The following is a 16,467-nucleotide window of genomic DNA, read 5'->3' on the forward strand; positions in this document are numbered from 1 at the left end:
TCCCTCTTTCCTTCCTAGATATTCAATATACAGATACACTATGCTCACTATATCCCATAAAAATTCCTGATTTCTATAGAGCCTGTAGGTATGCAGTTGATACTACGTGCCTGATATTGATGCATTTTCTATGATGCTCCTGGTTAATTTTTTGATTGCCCCAAAGAAGATGATAGAGGAATCTAAATCTATGTATAGAAACATCTGATAAGATACTGTTTTTGCTTTCATAGAATCAAATTCTAAAAACAGTATACTTCTTGCTTCCTAAGTTTTGGACAAATTAACACAGATTAAATTTTATGCTAACCTACCCAAGGCAGTAAGAGCCTCATTAAATATTTTACTGAATTTGGATAATTGCAATAAAAATATTTTTGCCTTAATCACGTAATGAGTGTCGAGTGAAAACTTTTACTGCACTATTAACCCATTTTACAGATTTCCCAATATGGTGAGCTAATCTATAATATAAATTCTACATACCATATGCAAACTATCAAATGATACATTTTCTTTTCATGAAGGACATTTTCTTTTTGCAAAGAATAGATGGTCATTTTTTTGCAGTATTTTAAAATCAAAATATCTATATATATTAAATAAATTTGAATTGACCTCTTACTATGTGCTATGGACAATGCTTAGATGTTTCCACATTATCTCCTTTAATACTCACAATAAGCCTGAGAGATAAATAAAGGTGCAAAACTGAACTCCTGATCATTCTCCCATGTACTGGGCTCCTCTCATGGCCTTTCAGATCTTGGTTAATGATTACTTCATCTTTCTGACTGCTGGGGCCAACCCTATATCCAATCCATCAGCAAATCCTACTGGTTTGCTCTCAGGATTATATCCAAAATCCCTCCACTTTTGCCACCTCTACCTCTACAAACCTGGTTCAAGCCACCACCAATGCTAATCTGGTTTACTGTAAGAGCCTGCCTCCTTAGTTCAGTGCACATCCCCTTCAGACAATATTTCAACACAGTAGATAGAGTGATCTTTTTAAAACCTAAGTCAGATCACAATACTCTTCTGCTTATAACTCTTCAATGTCTTTCCATCTGACCCAGATTCAAATTCAAAGTCTTCACAATGGCCAACAAGTCCTTTCAGCATGTGGCTCTCTACTACCTCTGAAATCTAGTACTCATCCCACCTACTCATTCTGCTCCTATTGCTCTGGCCTCATCACTTCTTGAACAAGCCAGGCACAACCTCTCCTCGAGATCTTTGCAATTGCTGTTCTCTCTGCCTAGTTCTCCCAGATATCTGCATGGCTATAGCTCCCTCACCTCCTCAGGTCTTTGCTCAAGTTAATCTTCTCAGTGAGGTTTTCTATAGCCACTCAGTTTAAAATTGCAATCCATCCTCTAAAACTCCCTACCCCTTTCCCTCCTTTAACTTTGTTCTAAGGCATTTATTACTATTTGATATTTATTTATTTATTCATTCATTCACCTATTCATTGTCTGACATCCCCCACTAGAATGGAAGCTTCATGAAGATAGGATTTTTCACTGATGTAGTCCCAGAGCTTAAGCAGTGCCTGGGACATAGGAAGCACTCAACAAAAATCTGTTGAATACACGGAATGAGAGAATGAACTAGTGAATGAGAAGGAAAACAAATGAAAAGTCTGGGTAACCTGTTCTACAAAAGAAAAGATATAATGAGCTTAGATATATGAGGGAGAGGGTAGTGGAGAAGGAATGTGAATATAATCATCTTTAAATGCTTGAATGATTTTCTTCACAAAAAAGGAAGAGATTTGTTCCAGAAGTGACCAAAGAAGAGGATCAGAACCAATCTACAAAGCAGCAGAAAGGCAGAGTATGGCCTACTTAAGAAGAAAGAACTTTCCAGCATTAGGAGGTGTTCCACAAAGAAACTAGCTCCCTTGGAAAGTGGTGAGCTCTCTAGCCCTCAAAGAAAGAGTTCAAGCTAAACTTAGAAAGGACTCCTACAATGGCTGGCTATTTGAAGGATATGACTTCTGAGGCCCCTTCTATGTGACCACTGATTCTGTGGATGCAGAGTCATAAGCTAACTGTCATGTTGGTCTTGCTCTCATTGTCATTATCAGCATAAAGAGAGACTAAAAAAATTAAGTGAGCATAGGTAATTATAATTGAAGAAATCTGGCTTTCAAGGGTTTCCAAAATATTATGCCACCCTACATATTTTACTTTTCTTACTGCCAGAAAAAATTCCTAGGGTAGCCTCCTTATTTATTTTTGAACATTTTCACATTTCCCCCATGTGTTCATGCTCTCCTTCATGCTAAAATAGGAATCTTTACCTGTACTTTCCACCAGCCTGACCCTACCCAAACCTCAAGTCCCCTTCCTCAAGAATGGCCTACGCGTGGCCCTAATGCACAGTAATCTCCCTCCCTCAGAGCTTTACTTGCTCTTGTCTATATAATCAAAATTAGTATTCCATTATACATTATGTGGAGCACTATGCAATGTATTCTGTGTGTGCATGTGTGTATAACAAACTATTATTTGCTAACCTATTCATGTATATGTCTGGATTCTCTGACTATAGCATTCTCTGAAAGCTCACTGTGTACAGAATTAATGCCTCATGTACTATATTAATTTAGTACAGTGCTAGGCACACAGCTGGTTTCAAATAGGCCCTTACCAACTGACTGACTAATCAATTAACGAAATGGAAGATCTGGCCAGCAGGCTCAAGCTTTGTCTATCGGAAGTTACTTTCCTAAAAAGCATTTTTCCTTCCTTTACAGATCAATTGCAAAGTCAAAATTCAAACACTGCAGATTTCACAAACAGGGATAGCTGGCAAGCATTGGGCTTTACAAATAATGAATGTGCACATCAAAACAAAAGTTGCAGGTATTTGTAAAAGTACACGCATGCAGCTGATATGAGTAGAGGTGGCTAAGAACCCTCCCTCCCAGCCCAAGTAAAGAGTTTGAGCTGTTCCTGATAGAGTCCAGCATTGTTGCATGGTTTCCAAATCACAAGAAGAGTCCTGGAGTATAGTCTAGCTTTGCCAATTGCAATGGAACTATTTATTTATGTTGTCAAAGCTCCTGTTTGCTGATCCTTTACAGTATCTATAAATGAAGGCCATGAAGTTTGCTTCATTAGGAGATTAAACCTATAAATTGCACATCTTTTTACATTACCTATTAGAGATTCTAATCTGGCTTTCTCTACAGGAGGACAATGCTAAAAATAGCATGTCTAGTCTATGCTACTCAGTTAAATTTGTAAGTATCTTATAGGTTTTATTCAACCTCTTTGAGATTAAGATCAAAATGGCAAATGTTCAAATCACTTATACCACAATGCAGCAGAACATAATTCTTTATAATATGAAATATATACCTGACACACAGCGTCATTTCTCTAGGATAATAATATTTACTCTAATTTGGGACTTACTATATGCCAGACATTGTTCCAAGCACTTTAGATACATTAAGTTATTCAATCTTCAGAAAGGTCTGATGTTGTAGGTATTACTGTCATCCCCATTTTACATATGAGGAAACTGAGGTACACAGAGTTTAAATAAGTTTCCCAAGGGCAAGTAGAGAGTTCAGAGGAATAAGAATTGTTATGCACTAGTTCCTAGAGCGAGGAAGAAGCAGAGCTAGTATTCGAGCCAGAACAGTCTGGCTCCAGAATTGACATTCTTAACCACTACACTATATAGCCTCTAAGAAATCTGTAGGCTCTAATTGAGAGGTATGTGTAAGGGTGAAAAGGAAATATAAGGTTTCACATAAGCCTGGTCTAAATCTCAGCTCTGTTATTTACTAGCTGTGTGGACTTGGACAAATTATTTAACATCTCTGAATATTGTGTTTTTCAACCTCATGGAGAAGATGATAGTGCCTATCTTATAAGTTTGTTGTATCTGCAATAATCTGTATAATTCACTCAGCATAAGTAAGTATTCAATAATTTACCATTATTGTTACTCAAAAAGTAGCCCCAAATTTTAATAGTTTTTAGTATCTGCATAATTCTCTATTAGCTCACACGTAAATTACTGAATACGCTTCAAATAAATTGGAAATACATTACATTTGGCCATAGTTCTTTGGGAAAAGACAATGTTGTAGCTATATGTACCCTAATAAGCATCATTTAACATTAATAGTACTCCTATCAGGATTATTACAGAACTCTGATACTTAACCTATCAATTGAAGGGGTTAAATCCAAGGTTAGAGCTAATATTACTCCATTTCATATATTGATAAATTCATTTCATAATAGCTAAGTAAAAAAAAAAAAAACCTAACTCACTGAATTACCAGTTGTATCATCAGTAAAATGTATGACAATGTTGAGCAATATATGTAATTTTATTGGCTTGAAAGTTATGCACATCTTTTCAAAATCAGCTATAAAAATTGATCTCACCCCCATTCCCTCAAGAAGTCAATAGCAATCTTTGAATTTCTTGTTTGTCTTTCCCTCTTGTAAATAACCTCGTATCTAATGAAGATCAGTTTGCAAAGATGGATCCCAGGGAGTTAATAATCTATCAAATACAACTACTTAAAAGAAAATATGAATCCTTAAGTGGAAATAATACCTGGCTTTATGTAGCAAGTATTATCAAAACTGGGCAGAGGAAAATACTCAGCACTGGAGATTTAAGAGTAAGATATTCTGGCCATTGCCTGCACATCCATAGCCCTATTCCACAGTCTAAAATGAGCCTTCCACGAAGGACCTCTACGCCATCAGAATCCTTAGTCTCTAAATTTCAAAGCTCCTTTTATGCTACTGTATACCATAACAAAAGACCTTATTTTCTCTAGGTTCTAGGAGCTCTTCCTCAAATGGCACAGTCATACTCACAACTGCGCAGAATAGGACTCTGAGGCATATTTTGAAGCAATGTTGTGAAGACAATTCCTCAGTCATTTGGCATGACAGAGGCAGAGACCTGATTTAATCCTTTGCTCTTGCTCCCCTTTCAGTAGCCATAGGACCTCTTGAAGCCTCCATTTCTTTATCTTATTTAGAGGATTATATACTTTGTATACCTAAAACACCTCGTATACAGTAGGCATTCAATAAGTGGTAGATGCTATTGAGTTGTTTTAGAGTTTCATTTTACATGCATTGTTATGTGTTGAGGTATTTCGGTCCAGAGCTGGTATCAATGTTCCCTTTGGCAAAGAGGACTAAATTAAATAGAATTACTGCATCTCATATTTTCAAATAAGTATCAGGGAACTAAAATGGTACCTCTGATAATCTTCCAGACTATGGCAAAAGAGATCCACTATGCAACACAGGGGACATGACTGAGAGAAGGGTGAGAATGACAAAACATCTCAAATTTAAACTTTTGATTCTCCGCTCAAAAGAGACTGTATACATTTTCAGAGATAGACTAACAGGATTAAAAGAAGACATTACACAGTCTTAAATTTATATTTTGTTACCTACAGCTATACTTCCTAGAGTACACTGTGACTTGGTATATTTCATAAATTCTCTAATTAGCATGTGAGTAGCCCAATTATATTGTATTGTACTTTTGGTGTTAAAGGCATTACTTTTTAAAATGGAAACATTTGTAACACAGAAGAATTTGATATCCTATTTTGGCATGTCTTCAGCTGTTAATACACTGGGATCCTCAAATAACAAAGTGATTTAAGCCTCACTTTACCTCGAAAAGGTTCTGCCATAGTGTAAAGAAATTCATTATCTAGTGTGATATAAAATATAGTTTTACTCTGATAGCAAATCCATATTTAATAGTAATAATAATGACAGGAACTCACCTTTATTGATATTGTACTAAGCATTATACAAAGTACTTTTAAAAGCACTGCCTCATTGAATCCTCTCAACAATCGTATGAGATAGGTACTATTATTCGTTTCACTTCACACATGAGAAAACAGAAGCTTAGAAAAGTTAAATAACTTGCCCAAATAGGTCGCACAGCGTCTCAAACTCAGAGGTCAAACACAGAAGCCGATGCTCCTCCCCAGAACACTCTAGTGTATTGTATAGTGACCCAGACTGCTCTCATTGGCCTTTTTTTTTTTTTTTTTTTTGTATTCTGACTATTTACTTTTCCAAATTAGTTGTATGTTTTTAAACACATGCTTCTGAAACCAGCCTTGTGTTTCATGAGGTTATTTTCTGAGTGTCCTTAAAAATAAATGGTTCTTTACTCCTCCTTTAAGGCATCTCTTTTCTTCACCTCCAAGTGAAGCTTTCTTGTTTCCCTGGCACAGCACAGCTCCTCAATTCCCCTTCCAATTAACAGTGAACACAGCTTCCTTTTTGCTTCCTCCACTTCTCTCTCTCAAGCCCTTTCCCAAGTGTCTCCCCAGTCTGATGCCAGCTGCCTCAGGCCACTGCCTCCAGACAGCCCTCTGGTTTGCCACCCCTGTGCTGCTAGGTCTGAGTGTGCTGGAACCTACAGACATCTGCACCCCGCTCTGCTGACCACTGTGGTTACAAGAGGCCTCTTTCGAGTGCAGACAGCCAGTCAGCCAAGTCGAAATTTATACCAGAAATCTATTACCTAATTTTTAAACAAAATGACATGAAATCAGACTTGAAGATATCAAAAACACGTCTAGTTTCTGATTTAAGCAAGAAAATCCACATTGTTACTGCTTCTACCACAGAATAATTTACTGCAACAGGAGTTCTGGATCTTATGCCAAAAATGAGGTCCTCTAACCAATGTCAAGGCCAATTATCTTGTGGTAAATCCCACAACAAAAGCAGAATATTGTGATTAGAGTCAGAAGCACCACCCAGAGAAGCTAGAAAGCTTCTGGGGATTTCTTAAGGTTAGTTTTTACTCTTTTTTTCTCCCTGTGTGTCTGCTTAAATAAACTACCAGAAACTTTGTGTGTGGGCACTGGACATCCTAGATTAGTTTGAGAGACAATGAAAGGGGTTATCAGTTGGGAGTGATCTGTTGCCTGTTTGTTTTGATTTGAGCAGAAGCCATGCTGCAAGGCTGTGCGCGTGTGACAGGCCCCTTCGGTATGTCACAACCTCTTCCCTTCCCTAATCTCCTTCCTCAAAACACTGCCAGTAGCCATCCTGTGGTTTCTTACCGCAGGAAAGCCCAGGTGGTTAAATGCAGGAACACTTACCCCACGGTAAAGAACTGCCTCATCTCCTGTCTCCGAGATCTCATCAGTTGCTTATACTCCCCAATCCGGAGCTTTTTGCCATCAACAATGCAGGTGCGTTTCGGTCGAGGTTTGTATTTATAGTTCGGGTACTTCTCTAAGTGGATCTTGCTTAGCCGGGCCTGCTCCTCATAATAAGGTTGCTTCTCTTGGTTGGACATGGATTTCCAGCGAGACCCTAGACATAAAAATAGCCTTAAGTACCCAAGTGGTCAAGGCAACATACAACATACTCCTGGCAAATAACTAGATATACCTTCCCACCACTTCACTCACCTGTGCTCTGGGTAGCTCCTATTATCACATACCATCGAGCCACACAACTAGTGTTTTAGACTATAGAGCAAAGAATAATTTGGATGTGATATATTTATTATATTATTTCCCTCAATAACTTAAAGCTGATGCTACCATAAGTATATTGTTTTAAAACACGTCTTTGCTTCTTAAGATCGTCTCCTACACCAAGGTTGTTTCCCCATCCATCTGCCTAGGGTTAAAAACCTAAACTTCCTAAGTATACTTTGGAGTATGACAGAATTCTCAGGAAAAACTCTCTTGGTTCCAGAAATTCAAACATCTCCCACACTCCAAGCATCTTTAGTGAAGCTGTCCTTTGATAAGATGTTAGATGTTGATATTCTTCCAAATATAAAATCCTAAGGGGCACACTGTATCGCCTGGCCTACACTCTACTTAAGAAGTTATAGCTTTAGAACCGGAAGGTACAGTGGAATTATATATATATATATATATATATATACCATTTTCAAGTACTATAAACATTCATTCGAAGCCATACCAATCAAAGTACAAAAATTTTTAATATGGTTTATACAGGAGGAAGGAAAAGTATTCACTTCTCTAATATTGTTTATAAAGAATTATCTAAACACTTGACGAAGAAGGGATGTGTTTTTTTACGTGTATCAAATTGCATTTTTGTGTCTCGCTGGTGAATAAAGCGGTAACAGCTGTGCTGACTGGATGTCAGCTATTCTTCAGTGGAGATTTTTCATACATAAACAAATGGAAAAGTTGTACAAATATTCTATGCAGCCAGCAATATCCTGGTCTGTTTTAATAGCACATCCATTCCTGTTTTTCCTGATTGTTGTGCAAAAGTTGTGTAGAGAGTCTACACGGACAGGCTTCTCTGTGTTCGGCTGGCTCCCAGCAGCTTAGAGTCCCAGTTAAGGTTTTTGGTGCTCTTAAAATTCTTGTGCTTAAAAGTTTACATTTTAATGAATATACTTACTATACTCTTAATTTTTTTCACGAATGCACACCAATAATATAGTTTCCCCACAGATGCCAAAATGGAAACAGAGAGGTTCTGTGCCCATTGGAGAGCTTACTCATACTGCTAATAAAATGGCCAAAAAGGGGAAATTTTCAAAGTTAGATATCAAAATTTAGGGACAGAGAAATAATGATTTTCTTTTGAATGTCTATTCATTAGAAAAAATTTTAATATATATATTAGGACCATTTTGGTTTGAAAGGTATTTAAATTTATAAGAATAGGGCTTCCCTGGTGGCGCAGTGCTTGAGAGTCCGCCTGCCGATGCAGGAGACGCGGGTTCGTGCCCCGTTTCGGGAGGATCCCACATGCCGCGGAGCGGCTGGGCCCGTGAGCCATGGCCGCTGGGCCTGCGCGTCCGGAGCCTGTGCTCCGCAAATGGGAGAGGCCACGACAGTGAGAGGCCCGCATAACGCAAGAAAAAAAAAAAAAAAAAAAAATTATAAGAATAATGCCCCTATGTATATCTCTGAAACTCTAAAAATAAAACCCCACTTAACTGCAATGACATTTAGTATCCATCTTGAAATTCAAAAGTCAAAAAGAAAAAAAGGAAAAACTTGTATTTTAACATTTCAACACTATTTGATCTCACGTATCTTTAAAATTTTCTTAGGGGCCGCTGCCTCAAAATGTCTCAGAATCAAGTTAAATTATTTATACAGTGATAAAACATGTGTATTTGTGTATGTCCAGATCACTGATATTTACTCAGGTTAAATATTTATTGCTTTTGAACAAAACATTTAAAAAATGAAAACCACAGTTTAAGTCTCTAATGTTTTTCGGCTTCTTAAACGGCTGCCTTTGAGATTTTGTCACATCATGACAGCTTAAATAGAACAGTGCCTTCTGTGTTTTTTCTTTTTAAAGAGGAAACATGTTGACTGTAATGCTGCATGTTGAATAAAATACGTTCAATATGTTAAGCACAATAGTTCCAAACTGTATAATCTGCACTAGGCAAGCTTTACACTAATAGAACAAGGCTTGAGTTTAATCCGGAGAAAGGGGAGAATCACTCTGGCAAGTTACCACAAAATGGGCCTCTGCCCTGTGGTCTCTGTGTTCAACTCACTGCTATGAAATTTGAACTAGTCATATCTTATTAAAGTAAATGTAGTTTTATTTTACAAGTTTTAAAGTTATCATTAGAGGCACTGTTCTACACTCAATAAATTTCACACTGTTTGGGGGCTCACCCCTAGCCCTTGGTGAGTTCTTTCAGAGGGACATATGAGTCCAAGAATTCTAAAGCAGAAAACCGTAGGGTCTATGACTGTTCCCAGGGTTTCACAGCAACTTACGAATTTTAAAAGACTGAATTAAGAAAAGGAGATAAAGCTTGTCTCCATGATTCTTATTTTGCAGTGACCTCTCAGAGTTGCCCTATTAACACATACAATAGATAGTTTTGTCTCTAAAACAAGTGTTTAGTCAGTCCTGCCCTGGCACCTGGTGGATGTACTAACTCCTAAACCTAAAGGCTACGGTGCAGGGTGGGAAATGCAGAGATGATGACAGTCTCCTGGGGCAGCTTGCTGAGCTCCACCTAACTTCCGCAAACCACAGTCTCCCTTAGGTGTCACATTAGGCCCCGTCTTTCCACTCGTTAGAAGATCAGCATCAGCGGCTGCACTCACCTAAGATTTTGCTAATGTTGGAGTTATGCATGTCAGGAAAGGCCTGAAGGATTTTCCTCCTCTCATCCTTGGCCCAAACCATGAATGCATTCATTGGTCGCTTGATGTGTGGCTCACTGCTGGCCCGGCCACGGGCATCCCTGTAGACTCGTGCTTCAGCCACAGTGGCACCTCCTGTTGGCCAACAATAATACTGCTGTAGTTTAGCTGCAGAGCCATTCATTGCTTTACTTCCTGTAATGTCAGGGCAGGAAGAACAAGATGGGTGCAAAGCATTATTATCTGGAGACTGTTAACGTAGCTGGCCACCTGGTTCAGCTGTTTTCCCTAGGCCCTTCTCTTCTTTTTAAATGAACTCTTGGAAGCAGAAGACAGTTTTAGACGACAGTTCTATAGGCTCTTCTGAGGTAGGCCTCAAAGGCACACTGGGCAGAATTAATTTTGCATGTTTTTATATACCTAGTACATTTTTACCACAATCAATTCCAGGTAACCTTTCCTGCGTGATTTCTCCCTTCAAAGCAGGCTCTTACCTATCATTTTAGCCTCATGTGCCAAACACTGTAGCCACTTCAAACTATCTCTTACCCCCAATAGAACTCTCTTTCACAATACTGTGCCTTGGCCAGTGCTCCCCTCACTGCCTGGAAGCCTCTTCTCCTACTTCTTCATGCTAAATCCCACTCATCCTTTAAGGCCTATTCAAATGTTGTGTGTTGCATGAATTAATTAGTAATTCAATGATAACTATTAACTGAGCAATTACTATGAGTTAGGCTTTATGCCAGGTGCTAGGGATACAAAAGTGAATAAAACAGCACCTGCCTTTAAAGGAGCTCACAGTTCAGGGAGGAGACAGACCCCAAACAGACAATTGTAACAGAGTGTATGGTACGTGCTCTAATATTGAAGTAAACAGGGCATCAAGAGGGTGCCAGCAGACGGGACAGTGAGCTAATGCCTCCTAGGAGAGGTGACATCTAAGCTGAGTCTTGGAGGATGAATAGGAATTAGCACGTGAATGGGAGGGGCAGTAAAGATGATGGGAAGGGTAATTCAAGCCAAAGGAAGGGCATTTGCAATGATGCCCCCCAGGATGCATTCGTTCCTCTTTCTTTTAATGTTACATGCTCCAAAGAAATTACTTGCTTATGTGGCTATCTCTCTCTAATATTTCCATTCCATCCCCAGGAATATGAGACCCCTAAAGTTAGTGTTTATGCTGCACTCATTTTTGTATCCCCAGGATTCTCCATGTAATAGATACTCAAATACTTATTAAGTAAAGGATTGTTCAGTTTTCAACTCACATGCAAAAGTAGTAGACTAAAAGGCAGTCATTTCAAGGGTCCTGAAATATTTTTCTGCTGTGTGAGGGTAGTTCTTTGACATCCCCTATGAAACTAAGTCTAAATTCCTGATGTTTTATAGTTTCCAAAGAAGTGACCATAGTAACCTACTAGACTGAAACCTTCTTGAGGATATGGCAGGAACTGGCTCTCCTTCACTGCTGTATCCCTAGGTTCCAGTAAAGCACATGGCATCCAGAGTTTCAGTTAGTAAAATACATTCAATTAATGAATGGTTGAATAAATGAATCAATGAATGAACATAGTTCTTGCTTGCTTTCATACCCCCTACCAGCATGATACACTGATGGGTGCTTTACAGGTGGCAACTACTATATATCTCCCTATAGATTGAGAACCCCTATAGTTAAATGTAAAGTTGGACTGATGGCCTCAGCCAGGGCTTCTACTGCATAAACAGGAAAGCCTACTCCCAAAAGTTTGGAAGCAAAATATACATTAAAACCTACATCTCTACATTTTGGAAAAAGTAAATCCTTTCAGCTCAGTGGAGTGATTATGCAGGAACAACATGATCCAATCCATCTCGGCCCTTCTACTCTATTTCTAGCCACCTTGATTAAGTAGAAATTTGTTTGTGTCAGAGCTAGGAATAAATTAGAACATTAAAGTGCACTATTATTTGGCAAATATGGTCATCATTTATTGCAAACAAAAGACAGAATAAAAGGGCTGAACTGGCTAATATTGCCAGTTCTTTTCTAAACATGAAGAAGGGCAGAGGGGCCCCTTTCTGAAGACCATGCAAAATAAAATATTTTATAAACAGCCTTTCTTTTAGGCCGACTAGACAGAATGATCCCTTACATGAAAAGTCTCAGATCCCAAGATGCATAACTAATATGCTACCTTTTCGCCACCATACCCACAGTACATTAATTTCATTTAAAATGCACTGACCATACAGGATAAATTGATTTCACTTTATATGGGTTTGACAACCATGTTTATTGTGCAGTGAAATGTAGTGTAGCTTCCAGCTGACAATATCCATCAACACAGGGCAATATGCTGACTGCTGGGCCAGATGAAGGCATACATTACTCTGGAAGTGAAACACTCATTCAGACACGACAGTGTCTTCTCCTGAGGATCACCGTAGTAATTTATGATGCCCTCAGTGCCATTACTTTACAACTGACATGAATTCAGCAATTTATATACTTGCATGCATACATATAAAAGCAGACAGGCTTGTGGAGACTGTCAGATGCAAAAACGTTTCAATATTATTCTAAGTTAACTACTATGCTACAGGTGATTAACATTTGAGATCTGCTTTTACTGTCATAGCTTTTCTTCACCTCTAGCAACACCAAATAGCCAGCTTCCATTTATTTATTCACTTACAAGATGTATTTCATTGTTAACAGGCAGTTTTAATCTCCTACAGACTGATCATCGTAGATTTTTAGACTCTGGTTTTAGTAGATCTTCTACCCCATACCAATTGATACTCCCAGACATGTCCAAACCTAACCCAATCTCTCTCCCTCTTATTCCATACTGTAGTCTTAACATAACCTTCCTACTCACTTCTACCTGACTAAATTCCACCCTCTCCAAGGTATAGAGTTCAGGTCCCACCCTACCAACTGTCCTACACTGACCTTGCCTGTCCTCCCATAGTACATATTATTTACATGACACTGACTGACACTGAATTAATTACACAGCAGGTCTCTAGTCTCACAAGAAATACTCCCAGAAACTGAGAAATTCAAGCACAGTACATAGTATAAAAATGTGAATTAAGAAAGGGAAAATAGAAAACACCAGGGTGTATGCACATCTTTTTTTTCTTGTCTCCTTTTCTCTCTCCCAAGCAGAGTCAACTGCAAAATGAATGGGACATTCCAAGTTAAAACTAGAAATGCTGTATTAATGAACCAAGATTTAGGAAGAAGAGACTTATCCAGAGAGATCAAAAGTTTTGAAACTACTTTTAAATTGGATCTGATATATGATCAGAGTTAGAATTTTAAGAAAATATAAAGGGGCCCTAACATCAAAAGAATATTCAGAAAGTGTCCCTTAACTTCCCAAAACGGCTTCATGAAACAAACTGGTGAGGGAATTTTTGTTGTAGCAATAAAAATACATATGACTGTATATATGTGTATAAACTCAGAAATTTAAAAAGAGATTGTATTTTTGGAAATCCCTTTTAAACAGATAAGGAAAACTCTATATAATAATATAGAATTATTTTTAAAAGCTATGCTGTTAGTCTGAATATTTGAAGCCTAAAATTGACTTTCTGCTATAATTAACTTAAGAATCTACATATCAAATGTGACTTCATGCTGCTCATTTATTTTCAGAAATAACATCAAGTTAAAAAGGGGCAGAGGGGGAGGCAATTGGTTCTAAAGTAGCCAATGCTCTGTGTCAGAACCCAGAGTTATCCTAGAGAATTGCTCATAATTCTAAGAGGCATATTCTTTTACTTTTAATAGCAGAGGAATCATTTGTGAGTTCAATGTTCATAATGTCTTCTCATGGAAAGCAGTTGGAAGAAGCCTAGACCTACAGCTATGTACTTGGAGACTACTGCTTTCCAGCTGACCTAAGAGTCTTTAATTACCAGCAACACCATTCCTAAATAACGGAAGGTCAACAGTACCACACTGGGCAACAAGGGAAAGCACTGGTCCCCTTTACTCCAGGAATTCCTGGTCTCTCTATTTCCCTGAGTTTAATTCATCCTTCATCTCCCATATCACAGTCTGTGTAAAGGCAAACTTTCAGTTAGATGAAAAAAGATAGTCTAGGAGGAAAAAACAGAAATTGCCAAGGCAAAAACTTTCTTAGGGATCTGTGATTTAAACGATTGAAAGAGAATACAGAAAGTTGAGTTTTTCCAGGTGGGCTGGAAAGAAGGCCAGTGTAACCATCATAGCCTATGGCAATGGTCCTGAACTAATCCTAGAGAGGCCCCCTTTCTGGGTAAATGCCAAGGGTTATGTGAGTGAATGAGTAAGCGTTTTGTGTGGATTTGTGCATATATAAAGTTCTCCCTAAGGAGGAACTCTAGCTAATTCTATAATGTGCTTAGGAATCATTTATTTATGCATCAATTCAGCAAACACTTCTGACAAATTTCAGATGTACCCAGCATTGTGATGGACTATACAAAGATAAATAACACATGTGACTTGTTTTTAAGGAATTTGGTCCAGTGTGGGAAACAGATGCATAAATAGAAAATTACAAAACAGTGTTAAGTGCTAACACGGGTAATTTCAAGGTACTATGAAAGCAGAGAAGGGAAGCTATTAATGTCGTTGGAATGGACAGATATGAATAATGCGGAAGCTTCAGAGAGGAAGTACTGCTTGAGCAGTATCTTAAAGGAAGAGTAAGAATTTACCAGCAGGTATGAGTGTGAAAGCATTCTAGGTTGGAGAATGTGTGAATATAAAGGCACAGAGTTATAACAAAAGCACAGAGGGTTTTAGGGAATAAAAAGAATCTGGCTATGGCTTGAGTTTTTTTTTAAAAAACAGGGGAATACCAAGAGATTAAATTCGGAAAGTAAGTAGGGCCAAGATTGCTAAGTACCTTGACTTCAAAGCCAAGAAGCCTTTAAGGTTTTTATTATAAAAAAGCAGGGTAGTGACATGAACAAATGTGTTCTACAAGAGATCAAAATGGAGGCTAAATGAGAAATTACCACTGAATAGTCTCAATGATTACCAGTGAATTGGCAATAAAGAATATAGAAAAATAAGGTGAATAAATACCTCCTCACAGGCCCATTAAAACTTACATTTTGTCAGACAGAATGAATGTAATATAAGTAAAATATAGCACAAAAGATTCTCTTCTGGGATCCAGTTCTGGTAATGGCAGAATAACGTATATCAGACTAACTTTCAAGCAGATAATAATTATAACTGCAGGAAAAAATATGAAAAAAACAACCAGTTGAAGGTACTTGAGATCTACCAAAATTAAGAAGAAACTGGAGAGGATTCAATCTTAGAAAGAAAGAAATGTTACTGAGTAAACCCCCTGTTTTCATAGTTTTTCCATGAAGACACTCCCCAGTCTGAGTAGCATGGAGTGGCTAGAATGCAAACAGAAAGTCAGTCTTACTTGGCCTACTGTATCAGAAGAGACAGTTTGAGGCTTCTGAGTGCCTGACACCTGAACTTCACATGTATAGGGATGACTTCAATGATTCTGGTGGAAACCAGGGCTGTATATCTGAAAAATCTGAGCAGAAATTTCAGCTGATGCCCATTGCAAGGGAAACAGAATTTGGATTTGAATCCTACAAAGTTAGAAAGTATTCATGAAAACTTCAGGCTTTCCACTGAAACCCCAGAGGGACCACTCTTTAGGAATAAAGACTGTATGCTGAGACTAAGGATTCATCTTAGGACTGAAGACAAAACTCAAACAGTCACTACCTAACAGTGCAAAACTAAGCCTCCACAAGTTCAATGTGACCAGCAAGTATTTTAACTGCCTCCTAGCACAAAAATAAACATTCTTAACAGTGGAAGATAATAGAAGCCAGAGTCTCTACAATTTATAATACACACTGTACAGTGTATAATAAAAAAAAACACTAGTTGTGCAAACAACCAGGAAAATGTGACCCAGAGACCCCCCCTCAAAAAAAAATCAACAGAAAGAAACTGCAATGGCTCAAACAGTGTAATTAGCAAACAAGGACTTTAAAGTAGCCATTAAAAATATGTTCAAGGATATAAAGGAAAAGAATATCATAATTAATGCTTAAATGGGGGAACTCAGCAGAGAAATGAAACTATAAAATGAAACATGGAAATTCTAGAACTGAAAGACGTATTTGAGATGAAAATACACTGAATGGACTTCATAGCATTTTCAAGTGCAGAGTAAAGGGTCAGTGACCTTAAAAATACATCAAGAGAAATTATCAAATCTCAAAAACAGAAAGAAAAAAAGCTTAAAAAGTAAGCAGAGACTTTGCAATAC

General features: G+C 38.0%; 1 protein-coding gene across 6 annotated transcripts in view; it reads right to left on the bottom strand.

Annotated features, from left to right (window-relative positions):
• SOX6 (SRY-box transcription factor 6) overlaps positions 1-16,467 on the bottom strand; it is a 527,512-nt gene that overhangs the window by 3,192 nt on the left and 507,853 nt on the right. For 4 of the 6 annotated variants that reach the window (XM_007448580.1, XM_007448582.1, XM_007448583.1 and 1 more), the window contains 2 exons: positions 10,127-10,360; positions 7,142-7,358 (listed from right to left, as the gene is read on the bottom strand). In XM_007448580.1, coding sequence (XP_007448642.1) covers positions 7,142-7,358; positions 10,127-10,360 — 451 coding nt within the window. The remainder of the gene's footprint in view (positions 1-7,141; positions 7,359-10,126; positions 10,361-16,467) is intronic. The other 2 variants (XM_007448581.1, XM_007448584.1) reach the window with 1 other exon arrangement.

Source organism: Lipotes vexillifer, unplaced genomic scaffold (assembly GCF_000442215.2).
Source record: "Lipotes vexillifer unplaced genomic scaffold, Lipotes_vexillifer_v1.1 scaffold519, whole genome shotgun sequence".
NCBI lineage: Eukaryota > Metazoa > Chordata > Mammalia > Artiodactyla > Lipotidae > Lipotes > Lipotes vexillifer.